This window comes from Coccomyxa subellipsoidea (genome assembly GCF_000258705.1).
Source record: "Coccomyxa subellipsoidea C-169, whole genome shotgun sequence".
In the NCBI taxonomy this organism is placed as follows: domain Eukaryota; kingdom Viridiplantae; phylum Chlorophyta; class Trebouxiophyceae; family Coccomyxaceae; genus Coccomyxa; species Coccomyxa subellipsoidea.
In genome coordinates, this window is record NW_005178023.1 from 453,521 (window position 1) to 470,843 (window position 17,323).

Below are 17,323 nucleotides of genomic sequence, written 5' to 3' on the forward strand. Positions count from 1 at the left end.
AATTGCGGCGCACAATGATGCCGCAGTACTCTTACACCTGGCAGTCTGTAATCTCTGGTTTTTTCATCAAATTTGCCACTCCAAGCCTCTCTTTAAAGCAGCTTCAAGCCCTTTGCAAACTGGATCTTGCGATAGGAGCTATGTAGAAGCTATGACTACAGTGAGACTGACACCCAAATAATCTGAGTACTACCGGTGCATGCATCCTGACATATTTCTATGAAATTCTCTGGATGCGCAAGGTCTCCTACATTTGCCTTGCCTGTGCGCATGCGCTAAGAATTGAGCGCAAAAGTAATTGATATCATGGGCCCGATCATATTTCTCACCATTAGGCCCTGATGGCTGCACGAAGCCACAGGCTTGGCGTGCACAGGGACTGTGTGGGTGCTCAGTAAGCGCCGCTATTGCGCAGGTGCATCTTGGTGCTGATTGCTGCACCCAGCTGTAGGCTTCATGCATACAGTACCTCGACTTTGTCTAGTAGGCATCGCCCTTGCGCAGGTGCATCTTGGCGCTGATGGCGGCGCTGAGCTCCTCCTCGTCGCGCAGCTGCGCCTGGAAGTTCTCCAGCCGCCCCTGCAGCTGCGCGATATTGGACGCCTTGCGCTCCAGTACCTCGCGCAGGCCCCCGATGTACGCATCGATCGCGCTCCCCGGCTGGTCGATCTGCGCCCGCATGCACACAATAGCATAATGATTACAAAGTCCGATACTGAGGAAGTGCGCCAGTTCGGGGGCGCCGTCCTCACCAGAGGCAAAAGACCGCACAACTGTTTACATGCTGTCAGTCGGTGGCAAATGAACATGGACAAGGATGCAGATGGAGCGATCTATACGAAGGTTCTCGTCTGGCGCTGTCACCAGGAAGAGTGCCCCGCTTGTGCATTCTCTGCAACGTTCACGAGTAATGCTTGCATCTGAGGGCTTCCATAAAGGCGCTGGGCTCTTTGCACTCTAAACTTGGAGTCTTACAGGCGACATGAAGACTTGTTGGGGGAGAAGAGGGAGTTGCTGCACCTGTCCAAGGAGGTTCATCTCCTGCCTCACGATGGCCATGGTCTCCTCGATTTGCCAGCGGTGCGCTGCAATGAGATTGTCCTCCTCTTCAAGGATCCTGCGCAGCAATTGGGAGCCAAACACTCTCTCCATCATTCCTGCCACTCAATCACAAGCATGAACCCTGGTGTGCCACCTTACCAAGTGTCTTGGCAGTATCAGAGAGACAGGCATGCGAGTGGCAGGCAAACCTGTTCATGAGCTCGTCCCTGGTGAAGAGGAGGTCGTTCAGCTCTGCTGCATCATCAGGCGCCGCGGGCTCTGCTGCTGCCTCTCGCCTGGTGGCTTCCGCAGCAGGCCTCCAGTCAGCCTCTGGTGCCTTGGCCCTGGCTGTCACCTGTACACACAAAAGTACTGTAAAAAAGAACACACAGCGATCATTTTCTGGACAGCTATGTGTTTAAGACGCTCTCTATCAAGAAGACGGCTCCCCATCAAGATAATGGAGGATGCAAAGCAGAACAAGAATGGTGCCACAACTTCTCCGCTCAATATGCAGCACAGTACCAGCATTTGTAAGAGACATGGAGGGGAAGCTGTGGCGGCAGAGGCACACCTCGTCAGCAGTGGTGCGCCGGGAGCCCAATTTGGCGCCAGCCTGCGCAGGCTTGGCAGGGTAGTCATCGGTCGTGCTGCGGCGCACCGGCCTCGGCTGCGGCGCATCGTCGGCTGCGGTGGCGCGCCGCGACGGCTGCGGCTGCGGCCGCTGCTCCTCCGAGACGGCACGCCGGCCGGGCAGCCGCGCTGCGGCCAGCTCTTCTGCAGCTGCCGCGGCGGCTGCCGCGCGCTTGGCCGCCAGCACCTTGACTGCGTCGTCCGTACCGCGGCGTCCCCGCACCACCAGCGGGGACCTCCCCCTGTCCGTCTCCCTAGGAGATGCTGGCCTGCACACAGCGCATAGCATCTTGGTAGTCATACCAAATGCCAGGGCAGCCCTGCGATTGGGAGAATTGCGAACTTCATGGGCCGGCAAGCAGCAGAATTTCTGTGCACACCTGTGTGAGCCCCTTCCGCCTGCGGGTGACTGCAGCAGGTCTGCTCCGCCGCGTGGGGCCCGTGGCGGCGTCGTTTGCCTGCAGTCAGACGCGCTCAACTCATTTTATGCGGAGATCTTGACGGAGCGCTCAAAATCTGTAGCTCGGGTTCCTTACAATTCAGCGTGGTTTCCAAATGACAAAGGTATTTAGAGCCAACGGAGAAGCAGATGTCCAGCGGGAAACCTGTTTGGGAGGGTTGTCTGCAGAGCGGCCGCTTGGCGGGGCCGGACGGATGGCGACGGCGCGCGCGGCCCAGCCGGCCTGGGAGAGGGCATGCCCCCGGCCGGGGACGGCGCGCGGCCGTTCTGTGGCTGCTGCAGCACCGGCGCGCCGCTCGCTGCGCATGAGAAGCGCGCCCCCTTGTCCTTGCGCAGCTCTGCAGAGAGCACCTCCCCACATCACAAATGATCACTGCAAGTGAAACGTGGGATGGCATGATAATCTTCATCAGGACGGTGTGCCAGTAACGAAGCAGACCGTTGGAGACATTTGCAAAAGCCAACTGCAAAGACAGGGATGGGCTCAGCGGCTGCTGTAAGAGGATAAGAATGTAGGTGCAGACCTTTTACACGGTCAGCGTAGCGCAGTGTGTTGAGGGTGTGCTCGCAGGAGGTCGCTGCTGGGGAGACATTGGCAATCATGACTGTGCGGGCCTGGTCGCCTGTGAAGGAGTCTCGGAGCACCTAAGAGGGGCAAGCAAGCGTTGATGGCAGTGCCTGGCAGAGTTGCTCCCTGATATGTGAAGCTGTAGTATGCCTTGTCTTTGCCATTGCTGCACAGGATTTTCATGCGCATCCACATCTTCTGTCTTAAGCTGAAAGAAGGTCACCTCTGTGAGCTTGGAGCCCCGGAAGGGGACGTGCTGTGCAGAGGCGTCCAGCGCACGGATACACTCTTTGAGCGCCAGCAGGCTCTTGTTGATCTGTGCCCCTTCCATGCGCGTTTGCCTGCGCAGCCACGCACAATATCATGAAAATTTGACAGCCCGTCATTGAGGACACCATTACAGGGTGCTCGTCAGTGACACTGTTGAGATCCTTCCAGTTGCGTGGGCATGCCATCAATTTGAGGAGAGTGTATGCCTGTTGTTGTCGTATGTGTCTGCGCCTCGCTCGCTGCCGGCCAGGTCCACAAAGGATATCTTCCCCACCGGGTGGTCCGACTCGCCTCCCCGCTTCAGCGCAAACTGCAGCGAAACACCAAGTGCTTCAGGGGGCAGGCCATTTAACTTCCCATGATTGAAAGGAATTACTGCCACTGATGGTGTCTAGTTGGATGGTGTGAGAGGCACCTGCATGATGGAGTGGGAGCGGGAGGACTCCTCGTTGACACCGGTGCTGCCAGTGCTGCGTGCCTTGTTGGCATGGGCCACCAGTTCCCTGATGGTCTCCGAGCGTGACACCTCTACCTGCATCACCAGCAATCAATTATGTGTGATCCCTACATGCCTTCATCCTCTTAACAGAGGCATGCATTGATTGTAATCAGATGTGAGAGCAACAACATATCTGCTGGAGGCGCCTGTCTGAAAATGCAGTGACCTCATCTATATTCTAACAAGGAGCAGATTTCCTTGGACGTGCAGATACTTTTTGCTCAACTACCCTGCCATCTGTGGGTAATTAACTCCTTCAATGGCATTCTGTGTGCATGTGCTCGATGTGCTCGACCATGCAAGCAAGGGCAATTTGGGAAGGGGGCGTGCCTCCTTGAGGCCGACGATGCAGACGCGGCCCTTGCCGTCCTCGCGCATGACTAAACCCTGGCGGCCGTTGAGCAGGTCGAACAGCTTGCCGCCATAGATCTCGAAGCAGGACACCCACAGCGACAGCTCGGCGTGCTCTGCAAAGCCCAGGTACTCGAAGATGTCTGCCGCTGCGCGCAGCGGTAGCGGCTGCATCGTGTACGTCTTGCCGCTGCCTGTCTGCCCGTAGGCAAAGCACGTCGCCTGCGTCATTCACAGAATTATTGTCAGCCATATCCAGGCAGGCCTCCTGGCCGACCATGCCTGCTGCTCGGCATGTTGGTAGCAGCACCAGTGCACAGCACCATCATTTAAGTGCACAGAAGCTGAATATAATCCTCACCTTCGTCTGGTGTGGCCACGATGCTTGCAGGGCAAATCCCAGTTGCAACAGGTACCATGCAGCTAATCATTTAAAAACTTCAATGTGATGTCATGCGATGCTACATGGTGCCCAGCATCCGGGTGGTGTGTGATGTGTCGCCAGAAAGCTCACCTTGCCGGTTCGGAAGATGGTGGCGACCAGGGGCTGCACAGTGGACCGGTATACGGCGTCGTTGGACACATGCTCATCCAGAACATCATCAAATGCGAATGCATGGTGCTCCACGTACTTTGTCAGGTCCACTTTCACCCGCGGCTCGTGCACCACCAGCCGCGACTCCATCATGTCTGCCTCTATCACATCATCCTCCCCCCTCTCCGTCTCCTGCATGCCAAAAGTCCCTGACGTGAGCGTGCATGCATCAGCATGAATACTGGCTACTATTGAAAGGAACTGGCAGTGGCAGAGCACACTGCACTGAGACAGGGGAACGTCTCTGGCATGGAACTGTGCCGTGAGGCCAGTAGTGATCACCATCGTTACCTACTGTAGCCTTGAAAGTCAATCATCTGCCACCTGTGGGTGCACGCACTGCATGCAGCATGTTTGGAAGTGAAAAAAAGAAATTCGACATGAATGCTCCTCTTTTCTTCTTGCGAGTGAGAGAAGGGAGGTCACCTTCTGATTGAGCGGCCTTTTCCGCACCACCACGCGGATCTTGGGCAGCTCGACCTCATCTGGCAGGCGCCCCTGGCGCTGTGAGGTTCGCCGCTTTGTGTATGGATCATCATAGGGAGCATCCGCCTGTCCAGATTGCAAAGACTGTAGCCTCTTTTGCAGATCGGCAAGCTTACATTCCATGCGTGATTGCAGGCAACAGTGCAGGAAAATATCTTGGAAGGGGCAATTTGAGGAGCCCAGGCCACACCTGCAAGAGAAGACCCTCGTCTGGCTCACTTGCTAGATCCAGGAGAGCGGCATTGCCGTCCAGCATCTGTGCCTTCATCTGAGCTGTGATTGTGTCCATGTTGGTGTACTGCCTGCTGTTCCTGGAGGATGAAGCTCGTGAGGTGGGCTGTGACCTGTCTGTGACGCCTGACGCATGAGCTCTAGCACCATCTGCGTTTAGCCTCTTTGTGAGACGAAAGAGCTTTTGCTTGTCATCCATGTCAACGATGCCGAATTTGCCGTAGTCCTGCGACAAACAGGAAATGTATAGAAATAAGATGGCGCTGAAAACGAAGGCCGATCAAGTCACATAACAGTACCTTTAATGCCACCGGATATCTTTAAGATTTATGCTTCCTATCTTGATGATGAAACAGCCGGTCTCAAGCACGACAACGTCCAAGAAGGGCAGAAGGCTAACAACTTGTTGGTGAGCAGACACAAAGATGCATGACAGTGCAGCCCAGAGAAATTCTAGTACAACGTTCAGAAAATTGTTTCGAAGACTACCATACGCATAGTGCTTGAGCATTTCCCCAGCTATCCTCGTTCGAGACTTGGCGCACACCTGCATCATTAGGCCTTTGAAATCCCGCTCAGAGATACCTGCGAATGCTGCTGCATGGTGCCCGAGTCCTACTTCGTACAACCATTCCTGTATGATCGATCCCATTGTTGCGTAGTGATTCCTCGTGCGAGTATTTCCCCTCAAAAAGGCTCTCGAATAATTAAGGTGGGGATGAGCAAGATTCACACAGCTCGATGAGGAAGAAAGCTGCCAGTGAGACTCTTTCCATTCCAGATTTGGTTCTTGATGTGCTGGGAAGCATGCACTGGATCCAAGAAACGCGACCGTTTGCTCTGAAATAGAAGCAGGGGGTTACTAAGCAGTACCAACGAATCAAGCTCGTCTCCAGGACCTCTTCTGACCCTCAACCAATTTCAAGGCGTAAAAAATACAGCATCGCCCGCCGATTTACTACCCCTGTATATCAAGCAAGAGACTGCAACGGTCAAAGGGCCTGGGACCATATGGATGTGTGAGACAGTTGAGAAGGAAGTATGATTATAGCGATCTGACGTAGGGGATGAAGCTCTGAGAAAATAGGAGCGATGGGACTAGACTCTAGTTCTGGCGGTGGCATGACCAGCGTGCGCAAGTGCGTCTAAGCCGTATCAAATTAGTGCTTACCAACTCCCCTGCACTTCCTCGTTGTATTGACAGTGTGTCGCAGCATCAAAGTGAAACATTATTCTTTCCTTCATTAAGTGCTGCTATCAGCGCCGTTGACACCGTCACTAGGTGGTAGTTGCCTGGAAGGAGTAATGATGGAAGGGTGTCAGTGGGTGCCGCTCACAACCATCAACAAGGTTAGGGCAGGCTGTGCAAGACCCAGTAGCGTACCTCGTTAAGACTGCCGTAATGCTGACCACTGTCTTTTTAGGTTTCTTATCCGTGTTTGTCTTTTGCTGATGCAGCTTTCTGAGAGGACGGAAGTTCCCTGGCACTGTCCGGCTCACGCGCACCGGAGATGACAGTCAGCAAAAAGATGCAAAGGGCTCTGCTCCTGCACCTGCCGTTCAGACTTCACAAGGTGAAGCCGCAAATTCCACAGAAGACAGGCAGTTGCGCAGCCTACACGGGGAGCCCTCCACATCCAAACAGGTACCATTCCTTGCAAAATTGCCATCCCTGTTACGCCATATAATTGAGGAAAAGAGGCTGGTCAATTGGCAAAGCAGAAGGAAGAGACCCGAGGAGTACTGTGCTGTTTTGGCGCAGGACATGAGCACAGACATCGATGGGCACCTCAACGCCCGCCTGGTACAGCTGGATCTGGGCAACATAGTCCCCGGGTCGCCCCCTCACTCACCCCTGGACAAGAGCGCCCGGGGCACGAACGGCGTATCCCCCGGCCGCAGCGGGGGGGCGGGCCCCCCTGCTGGTGGTGCCACCTCCACCAACATCGGCGCCAGCAACCTGCGCAGCATGTCCGACATGCGCAAGGCCAAGTTCAAGAAGCTGCTGGATCAGCAGGTGGGTGCATATTCTTGCAGCCGCCTAGATGCAGGCCCAGAAAAGGGCTCATTCATGCTCAAAAAGGCGTGTTGTACAGCAGTACATTACCCACAGGGACAGGGAGAGCTTTCAGCAGGAGCATCGAGAGCGTCAAACACTGGAAGACATCCCCTGTCAAGATGCATCACTCAGGCTATCTGGGCATTGCTGGACGCATGTCTGCTGAGAACCTGGACTTGAGAAACAGTATCCATGGGAGAGAAGGGACAGCCCAGATACTTGACATACAGTAACAGAGTCCTTTTGCTGGGGCAGGTGGTGGACTTGGATGCTCTGCGGGAGCTGGCGTGGAGCGGCGTTCCTGCAGACCTGCGGCCGGTGTGCTGGCAGCTGCTGCTCGGCTACCTGCCTCCAAATCGGGAGCGCAGGTGATTATCTAATAGCACAGTCACCATGACACATGCCTGGTCATGGTGTAGCTGTATGTTGTGACAGTATGAATGGGGGGTTGTGGGGATTCGTGACTGGTCCTTACTTGCACCCTGCAGGGAACAGATACTGGAGAGGAAAAGGAGGGAGTACAGAGATATGGTACCGGAGTATTATGACATAGAGGCGGCGGAGCGCAGCGAGGATGACAACTGCGCGTTGAGACAGGTGATTCTGCCATTATAGCTCATCCTACTTGATTGGTCTGCCCCTTGAAATGTACTATGCATGCCTCTGGACCGTCAGCGCTCAGCTAACCTCGAGGTGGGGCACACTATTACATGATGTGCTCTGCGATCTCTGCATGGATTTAGGGGGGCATGTAGAAGCAGCCCTTGACGCAACTGAGGATCTGATGGTCAATCTTGTTTCATGAAGAAGAGGTGGATTGATGATACAGGTGATTGTTGATGTGCCGCGCACGGCGCCAGGCGTCCCCTTTTTCAGCCAACCAAGGCTGCAAAAGAGCCTGGAGCGGATCCTCTTTCTTTGGGGCATACGGTGCGCATTTGCCTCATGCACAAGAAAGGCAATGGATGCTCAACTGCCCACCTGATGCGAGGAGTTGCGGAGCTTGTGTTCTTGGTCAAGCCCGATTCACGTTCAAGGCCTACAACAAGATCTGAGCACGTCCTCACATCCAAGAGGAGCCAGCTGCCACGAGCATCTCGAGCGCCAGCATTACTGTTGCTCCCCAGTGGAGAGTCCCCACAACACTGGTTCCATCTCGAACGCTGCTTGTCTCTTCGCTATCCTTTTATGGGCCTCAGCCTACTGTGAGCATCATAAATGATGCTCACAGGACTTTGCAGCTGCAGCACGGGACCCAGCACAGATAAAGCAGCCTGCCAATCTTCCTAGGAATGATAACTAATTTAGAATTGTTGAAAGTATTGCACCTTGTGCGCGCATGCAGGCACCCGGCGAGCGGCTACGTGCAGGGCATAAACGACCTGGTGACGCCTTTTCTGGCGGTATTTCTGTCGCCGCACTTTGAGGGCCCCGTGGAGGGCTGGCCGGAGGGCTGTGCGGCCGATCTCCCCGAGGAGGCCATGACTGGCGCGGAGGCGGACTCCTACTGGTGCCTCTGCAAGCTGCTGGACAGCATCCAGGACCACTACACCCACGCGCAGCCGGGCATTCAGCGCACCGTCTTCCGCCTGCAGGAGCTCGTCAGGTGTGCAGCGCTGCTATTTTGTGATCTCCTTGCATGATTTTTGCTTTAGCAAAGTAGGTGGCTTATGAGCTGGCGCTGGGGAGCAGCAAGATTGCCCCAGCATTATGTTTCCTGGTCGCATGCTGTGCATGGGGAAATCTTCCAGTGCAGTCGAAGGTGGCTTTAATGTCCTGCAAAGACGTCCATTGAGCACTTGTGTGTCATTTCTTGCCAGCAAAATGTTTCCGAGCGCTGGGCATGCAAGCTGCAGTGCCTGTAACAGTCATCCCCTGCACTGGGAGCGGTTTGAGGGGAAACAAGAATGCTCCAAGGCAATATTCTCGTTTGCCAGGCCTGCATCAGAAGGTGGATGAGATACTCGAAGGCATGAATTCTGAGTGTGAGCGGTGCTGCATGCAGGCGGATAGACGAGCCCTTCGCGCAGCACCTGGAAGCAGAGGGGCTCGAGTTCCTGCAGTTCACCTTCAGGCAAAGCCACATCCCCTTGCATAACGGTTTCCGATGTCCACAGATATACCACAATTGCGGCCACCATTCCAGACACCCACATGCAGCACGTGCTCTGGGCTATCACTTGATTGTGCAGTCAGCCAACCCCAACACCAATTCAGTACTTGGCTGCGCACTCTCCATTCCCCGTCGAGCATGCATCGTGTCAATACAATTTTTATAATTAGAGCGGTCCGCATGTAGGCTTTTGCTTGGAAATCTGTTTGCCTATATCCCTCATCTCTGTGAATTTGCTGTTGTTTCAAGCTCCCCAGTCCCTGTTTTGCAATTCAAATTTGATTTGGGCAGGCCAGATCTCGTTGGCCCCATTTTCTCTGGCGCTCCTCTAGATTTAGCGGACTAAAGATGCCACAGCCTGAGTTTTCAGGTTTTGTGCAGGTGGGTGAACTGCCTGCTGATCAGGGAGATTCCGTTCTCGCTGGCGATGCGGCTGTGGGACACGTATTTGGCGGAGGGCGTGCGCATGAAGGAGTACCTCACTTATGTCCTGGCCGCCTTCCTGCTCACCTGGTCCGCCGATCTCAAACGCATGGACTTCCAGGTGCGGCATAGGCTCCTTACATTTCCCTCAAGTCCTCTATGCGGATGAAGAGTTACAACAGTCTTCTACACCAGTGCAAATGCACAACGGTGCGCAGCATTAGCAGCAGCAACCACGAGACTGTGTGACTTCTGTATTGGAAAGGTTGAGCCTCGCTGGGCCATAAGTGCTATAAAGCTATTTATAGCAGAGAGGACTGGCGCGATGAAGCACGCTTTTAGACAGGTAGCCTGGAATGTCCTGCCGAGTCTTGCATAGAGCTATGGAAGACTTTGGAATCTCAACTGGTGATTGCACACTGGTTAGAAAGCTGCATGAGGGCTGCCAGAAGGAATAAAATATTGAAAAGCCGTGTCATGTTGGAGTTTAGTCGACATTACAAGCCTGTCACAAAATTGGGATGTGCTGATGCTTGAATGCATGTGCAGGAAATGATCCTCTTCCTCCAGAAGCTGCCAACGGGAGACTGGGGTGAGAAGGAGGTTGAGAGCGTGCTCAGCAGGGCTTACATGTGGCGCACATCCTTCGACCAAGCCAAGTCACACCTCCAGCAGCAATAGCATCGGCTTTTAGCCCAGTTGTGTCCTAGCGAAACTTTGTTCAGCACCCAATAGCAGGGAAAATGATGACTCACAGCTACTTCCTTCTCAAGAGAACAATATCACGCAGTTGCTAGCCATTTGAAATGACAGTCAATTTCAGGTTGAGCAGGCATTGACTATTTGTTGGTTTGCTAGAGCGCATGTTTGGCTGTCATCTCATACGTAACAGCATAGAAATGCATATCTTTAGACAGGCAGCTGCCGATTGATCTTTGCATTGTCATGGCAACCAAGAATTCTTCGAAGCTCTCTCCTCGGCAGTAGCACATTGAAATGGCATATTTGCATGCATGATCAGACCATGCATCTCACTCATCTCCTGCGCATCCCAAATAGCTTTTGCTTCACTTCGGTAACAGGTGATGAGATCGCTGGACGCCCAGATCTGAGAGGAAACTTCCAGGGCCTACTTGAGAAAAAGGAAACATGCAAGACATGAAGGCATTGCGAGCTACTTGCAACTGGTTGGGTTCAGCAGTTGACATTATTCTGGCATTGCATGTGCACACTGCACATTTGGGAGGTGACACAGCCCCACGGTCCAGGGCTAATTAGTTGCCTCAATAGATCACAAGACTGTAAAGCTAAGTTTGCCACAACGTGTGTTTGCAATTGGCAGGTGCACGCACTCTTGGCTGGTGTGTAGGGGTGCAGCCGAGGAATCCACCGGGGCACATTCTTGCAGTACTCAGTGAACTCGTCGCCAAAGCTCTTGCGGAGCACCCACTCCTCATGCAGCGGCACATTGATGGCTTGCACAGCCATGAAGATCAGCAGCATCAGGAGCAGGTTCTTGTTGTTAAAGATAAACGCCTCACCCAGCAGCATGGCAAAGACTCCCAGGTACATGCTGTTCCTGACATACCTGTGATTAGAGAGCACTTAATTTAGCCATGCAGTACCTGATAGTCTTGTATACTCATCTCCTGTGATCAAATGAGATTCCATGCTGTAAGGTACTTGCAGCTGCTTGCGAGGAGAGGGTGGCGTGCCTGTACAATCCCGTCACGACCAGGTGCTTGGGGCGGGCCCAGGGCTCGAGTGTTCCTTTGCCCTGCTTGTGGAAGGAGGCGATGGAGGCAAAGAGCACGCTGACTCCAGCAGCCCACACAGCTGATCCGACGAACCTCACGATGGCCTGTCCGTACTTGTGACCTCGCAAGATGGCGGCATCTCTGGTAGAGTAGCGCAAGATGATAATCGTTGGGATGACTATTGTGGCTGTGAAGGGGACCATCACGGCCCTCAGCTGTTGCAACGCTGTCGGACCATCACCACCCATGTTGCTGAGTCACAAACCCCAGCACGTAGCTGTCCTGATAATCAGCAGAGTCTCGCGTCACTTGGACGAATAATAAATCCCGATCTTCTTGTCAAAGGCTCGTGAGGAGCTGCCAAGCGACAGGAGCGGGCAATTACGTGAGCAGCCAATTGCTGAGGTCAACCTTGGAAAAATCTATTTTGTGATTGAACCCATATTGCTCTTCATGTCCTTGCTGGCAGCAACCATTTTCTCACGTTGCAGAGATGCCTGCCTGAATGGCAACCTTGAGAGCCAGTAGTACAGGCCGTGGTGCATGCAGAGTGTGAGACCAGCAGGAAAGTCTTCAAATCCAAGGTACAGATGCTGCTGTTTACAAAATCTTGTAAAGCTGTCTTCTTTTTATCCTAGTCACCTATAGGTAGCTACCAAAATTAATCTGCAGACCTGGCAAAATGACAACTGCACCAGCTAAAAACAGAATCTGCAGTTGTAACCCTGTACCTATAGTATGCTCTTTTTCTGGCGCACTGCCGTCGCATCACCGTGCTCTACCATAATGATACTATCCCTACATTCTGTACATCCCAGTCGTCTTGGGGAAGCTACATGCTATTTACATCTGCGCTTCGACTGCTCAAACAGCCGTCACTGCCTTCTCCAGCCGGGGCAGCACTCCCTTGAACACCAGCTGGAACCCCTGAGTGGTCTGCCCCGTTTGGTTCACCCCTTCTTCCTCCTCCTCCTGCGGCTGCTGGCCCTCTGTGGAGGTGCCAGAATCCTGATATGCGCCAATCTTCGCGGTGCCCGCCAGGTAGGCCTTGCACGCTGCCAGCAGGTGCGGCCCCCTGTTCTTCAAAGCAGCCTGCAGCAGACAGCACACATTCAAGACATGAGCAAGAAGAATTATGTGCATACGGGCTGCAAGCGAGCGTGCTGCACGTCAGTCAGTGAGGTTTCACATAAGATATATATCCTGCTGCGCTTCACTCATCCTGCTGCGTAGTGCTTGCAGACCAGAAGCACTACCCGGCAGGATGAGTGAAGCGCAGCAGGAGAGTGAACTCGAAGGGGCGCTGCATCTGCATGGCCCTAGACAATGCAAGGAGACAGGATCGTAGTACATAGAACGACCCATTAGGCTGGGCGGCATGCCCTCACACCCTGCATTACAAGGTTATCTACTGGAGCGGCAGATTCAACATGCACTGAACAGAATCCTGGCACGTAATTGGAGGGAACGCCATAAGCATGAGGGGCAGGAATAGAGCAGGCGGCAAGCGGATATTTATGTCGAGAGCTGTACGTCAGCGCCCTAGAGAGGCCTGCCTCAACGTTGCCCCCAAAATCACAGCCGAGAGCACAGAATGCCAAAGCAGGACTGTCGTCAAGCATTTCCGCTTTGCATTGCTTGTAATAGATTGCCCCGCTTAAAGGCCATCTGCGACGTTGGGGTCCAGAGAATTACACAGAAACCCTGCAGGGGTGAGGGGGAGGCTTTACCAGCATGAGGGGCAGGAAGGGAGCGGGCGGCGAGCGCATGAGGGAGAGTGTGGTCCGAATGGTTGCCAGGAAGGCCGACTCATTGTAACCCACCGAATTGCGCGCACCCTCCGGCGTTCCCACCTGCTCACAACACCTCATCCCTCAGCTTTGCATCCCTCAGTGCACCACTTGATTGAGATAGCAAAGATGGGCACATGTGGCGCATGCATGTAGCTTGACCTCACAGGGGTGCATCCGCAGGGACCAAGTCTTCAGCAGGAATCAAGTCAACAGACATGAGATGGTCACAGCAGAGTGGACTCTGTGAAAGGTGCACCTGCTTTTCGTAGCCCGCCTCGTTGTAGTAGGGCTCCGCCACCAGGATCAGCCCCTGGATCGATACCAGCACCTGCCGCAGCATAGGAGTGCTGAAGCCTGACTTCATGAGCATGTCTGCACCATGTTTGGCGCGGCTTCAGAGGACACTGTACAGTTTGACAAGCCAGGCGCTACAGGTTTGGCAAGCGCAGCTCGTGAGCGTGGTGCTTGCGCTGCTCAATCAAAGCTTCTATTGCTTGATGACAGAGTGGTACACCCTTCCCTGGATTTTTCAGCGTGGCCTCTATGCTTCTAGGCAGCGTGGCTAGGTCTGGATTGTGGGCTCACGATTGCTCATGCCCAATCAGAAAATAATAACGTGGTTCCATTCTATGAGCGGTGCAGAAGTCCTCACCTGGAGAATGGTGGAGCTGGTGGGGTCCCACTGTTCTGTGCGGCGGCCATTCCAGGTGTTCAGCAGGCTCAGGCACACCTGAATCAGCGTGCATCAAGTATTTTGGTCAGGCAGATTTCACATGAAATGCATCTCAGCATCTGGCCTGGAAGGGGACAATGTCAGTGCAGCCCATGAGCTTCAGAAAATAAGATTGAGGAGCAAACACAGACACATGGCATAGCATACTGCAGTGGCATCATTTTGATTGCGAAGTGCTCGGCGGGGTACTTTGTAATATTCTGGGCCGTGAGTGACCAGATGTTCCTTGATGGCTTTGCCTATTACAACATGCAAAGCAGGTGCGTACAAGAGGCAATAAGAAATGCAGGCTGTGGGGCTGGGGACATGCCTTGCCATCCGCGTAGAGATTTGGATTGATCCGGTTGCCATGCGCATGGAAGAGCACTTTGGGGACGCTGGCTGGGTGGTCCGGGCTGAGCTGGATGTCGAAGAAGAAGAGCTGGTCGTGGTAGGGCGTTCCTGCAGCTCCCAGAATCGCCGCCCGCATCACATCCATCCTGCTCATGGAGAAGAAACCCGCATCAGCCTCAGCTTGCAACAGGCAATGCATAGCAAAGCAGGACGCATGTCTGCCATAGACTGTAATCAGCTCAAATGTCTTCAAGAGAACCTCATTGGAGACATGAAGCACAGCAGCACAATATGTCACAGATTGGGAACAGTGTACACTGCAGCGCTCGGAAGACTTTCTGTTTCAGCTGAAACAGGATGTCTTTCAAGGCTTCCTTCGCCGTCTGCATGCTTCCTGGAATGTGCACTGTGCATGCAAGAATCCGAGATCCCGACCTCCTACTCACGATCTTTCTTCCGTCATCTGGACAGTTGGGCACAGGAGTGAAGGAGTCAGCGCAACAGGAAGAGAGCAGCAGCAAGAGCACCTGGACTCGAAGGCTCGGACCCAGATGGTGGGCGGCAGGCCGTCGCGCAGCATCTTCCACTCTGCCAGGACGGCCCTCTGGAAGCCGCGGCTGGGCCGAGTGCTGGCCGGATCGATAGGCATGTCCTGAAAGCCTGTCGGGTCCTCTTCTGCGCATGCCGCACATTTTGGAAAACTTTCAGTCTGCCTGAATCACATGCAGCACGGTACACAATATGTGCAATTTGTAACACAGTCCACTGGATCCTATGGATACGAGTGTTCCAGCAGTAAAAAGTCTCCAACGAGTTCCTGTGAAGACCTCCTGGAGTTTGACACTCATTTCAACCTAGGGTGTTCCATGTATGTTGCACTAGCACAGCGTGTGGAGCCCTGTATCTCTGCATCTCTTGAAATTCCCGACAGGCTACGGGGACTCACAGATCTGACATGATCACAATCAGGGAAGCATGCATGCATCGGAGGGCGGGGAAATACCCGTGGCCTCGAAGTGGGGGAAGCCATAGTCTTCAGCGGAAGCCGAAGCGTTGTGCTGCACTGCGCTGCTTTGCAGGGGTTCGCTGGGCGCCTGTGCGAGAAGCGTGCTTTCTGGAGCAGTGCCGTCTGCACAAAGGCCTCCTTTGTTATGATCAAACCTTTCAAGAGACACAGCCCTTTGTAAAACAAATCTAAGATTCGCTGCAAAACAAGGAATTAGAACGCTGGCAACCTTCTGGATCGCAGCAGTCTCAGCAAGTCGGCTGCACAGTAGGTTGCACACTGATGCAGATTTTTAGAGGCACTAGAACTTCTGTGGCACTAAGAACATAGGCAGTCATTATGAAAAAAGGCAGTCGTAGGAGACCGTCAAAAGATGCATGCGACACCTGTAGGCAGGGGAGCATCACTGGCGCTGAGGGCGATCTCTTCCTCCTCATAGACTGCCCCCTCGCCAACAGTGCGCGGGCTGGACCCATCGATGTCCGACACCGAAGCCGCCCTCCAGGCGTCATTCATGTTCTCCGCTTCCTGCATGATGCACATTTTGGAAGTGACACTCCTGCAACCTGGCATGCTGCATGCATCGTGACGTAGTACGGCAAATTGATGTGGCAGAACGCGTGTTATTTCAACTTCTACTTCCTGTAAAATCAATCTCACATGCGCGCAAGCCCATGGAGAAATGCAGAGGCCGGCATGCATGACAAGTGCATTGAACAATAAGGGCTCAATGCATTGATCATGCGAGGCATTTGTTGCCGGCACGGTGCTTATGAACTTATTCTCCTGCTCAAGCAACTTGAATCGTTACTCACAGCTTGCATGCACATGTGCTGTGACGCACCCTCCTGATGCTGCCGTGGACATGCAGCACGGTGTCTCTGAAGGCTGCATTGCCCTCGCTGCCCATACTGGTCTCATCCCGCTCATCCTCGCCCCCCTCTTCTGTGGTGTACCCCTCATCGCTGGCCCCATGCAGCAGGTCAAACTCGCTGTCGCTGCCGCTGCCTTCATCGTTATCATCGTCCCCATACTCCAAGTCCTCCTCTGTCCCTATCACAAAGATCTGCACACGCACAGAGGAATGATGGTCAACGAACCGAGTCAAAGGCACAGGCATCCACTGCAGCGGAATGTGACGACTGCAGGGGTGAATACCAGCATATGGCATCCCGTCACCAAAGTAGGAGGTGTCATGTGTAATTCAAGAGGTTTAATGCAAGCTGCAGTAACCACCCTTCATCTCAGACGTCTCATATGGCAATTCTTCCAATGCTGGCCCACGCAGGAATGCCTGTCTGTCTAAAGATATTCTCGCCCAACTTCAAGGGGCCCCAGCCGGCTGGTTGCTGGGAACCCTATATCTATCTTTTCAGACAGCAAGCTACATATACATGTATATATATACATTCCTCAGTCGCTAAGCACATGAAGCGTGCAAGACATGGTACAGGAAATTTATGGTGTGCGTACCTCCTCCACGGGCACGGTGCTCTGGCTGCCATCCAGCCAAGCCACCAGCATAGAGAAGCCGTCCAGGCGCAGAATGGAGCCCACAGAGCCCGGCAGCCGCCCTTCCGCCGCTGCAGCGCGGAAGTCCATGCGCGCGACGACATTGCCCACCCCCATGTCATCAAATTCATACTGCGGCTGCACAGCGCAGAGAGGGTGCAACTCAGGCTACAGGCGTCCTGCAGAGGCCCTTGGCTGCATCTGTTAAGGATGGCAGGATAACCTCCCTCCTCAAGGCAGCATGCAAGGGAATGCTGTGCGCTGTCTTCTCTACAACAGGGAAACACTGGCAAGCAAAACACATCAAAATGACTGCTGACCATTGTTGGAAGTACAGCAGGCCATCGTCACACAATTTAATGTCAATGAGGGGTCCGGACCCACCTCAATAGAGTACACACTGACAACCTCCTCGTAGGTCGGCTCCTGCTTAGAAAACGGCTCTCCAAGCTCAACCAGC

General features: G+C 53.9%; 4 protein-coding genes across 4 annotated transcripts; 1 reads left to right on the forward strand and 3 right to left on the reverse strand.

The window, feature by feature from the left end:
* Positions 1–480: 480 nt before the first annotated feature.
* Positions 481–5,333, reverse strand: COCSUDRAFT_38335 (kinesin-domain-containing protein; the record flags this gene model as incomplete). The annotated part of the gene is made up of 14 exons (XM_005643563.1): positions 481–669; positions 1,021–1,117; positions 1,293–1,389; positions 1,567–1,943; positions 2,388–2,485; positions 2,600–2,779; positions 2,926–3,043; positions 3,179–3,258; positions 3,388–3,504; positions 3,802–4,044; positions 4,337–4,516; positions 4,844–4,969; positions 5,094–5,205; positions 5,266–5,333. 14 exons carry the CDS (start codon positions 5,331–5,333, stop codon positions 481–483), a joined length of 2,082 nt encoding a protein of 693 aa, XP_005643620.1.
* Positions 5,334–7,385: 2,052 nt separating this feature from the next.
* COCSUDRAFT_19869 (RabGAP/TBC protein) lies at positions 7,386–10,410 on the forward strand (the record flags this gene model as incomplete). The annotated part of the gene is made up of 7 exons (XM_005643564.1): positions 7,386–7,561; positions 7,682–7,790; positions 8,023–8,123; positions 8,539–8,799; positions 9,199–9,255; positions 9,670–9,850; positions 10,279–10,410. 7 exons carry the CDS (start codon positions 7,386–7,388, stop codon positions 10,408–10,410), a joined length of 1,017 nt encoding a protein of 338 aa, XP_005643621.1.
* Positions 10,411–10,760: 350 nt separating this feature from the next.
* COCSUDRAFT_59565 (hypothetical protein) lies at positions 10,761–11,734 on the reverse strand (the record flags this gene model as incomplete). The annotated part of the gene is made up of 3 exons (XM_005643565.1): positions 10,761–10,771; positions 11,082–11,317; positions 11,451–11,734. 3 exons carry the CDS (start codon positions 11,732–11,734, stop codon positions 10,761–10,763), a joined length of 531 nt encoding a protein of 176 aa, XP_005643622.1.
* Positions 11,735–13,177: 1,443 nt separating this feature from the next.
* On the reverse strand, positions 13,178–14,499 carry COCSUDRAFT_20108 (hypothetical protein; the record flags this gene model as incomplete). The annotated part of the gene is made up of 4 exons (XM_005643566.1): positions 13,178–13,342; positions 13,536–13,607; positions 13,932–14,009; positions 14,281–14,499. 4 exons carry the CDS (start codon positions 14,497–14,499, stop codon positions 13,178–13,180), a joined length of 534 nt encoding a protein of 177 aa, XP_005643623.1.
* Between the last annotated feature and the right edge of the window lie 2,824 nt (positions 14,500–17,323).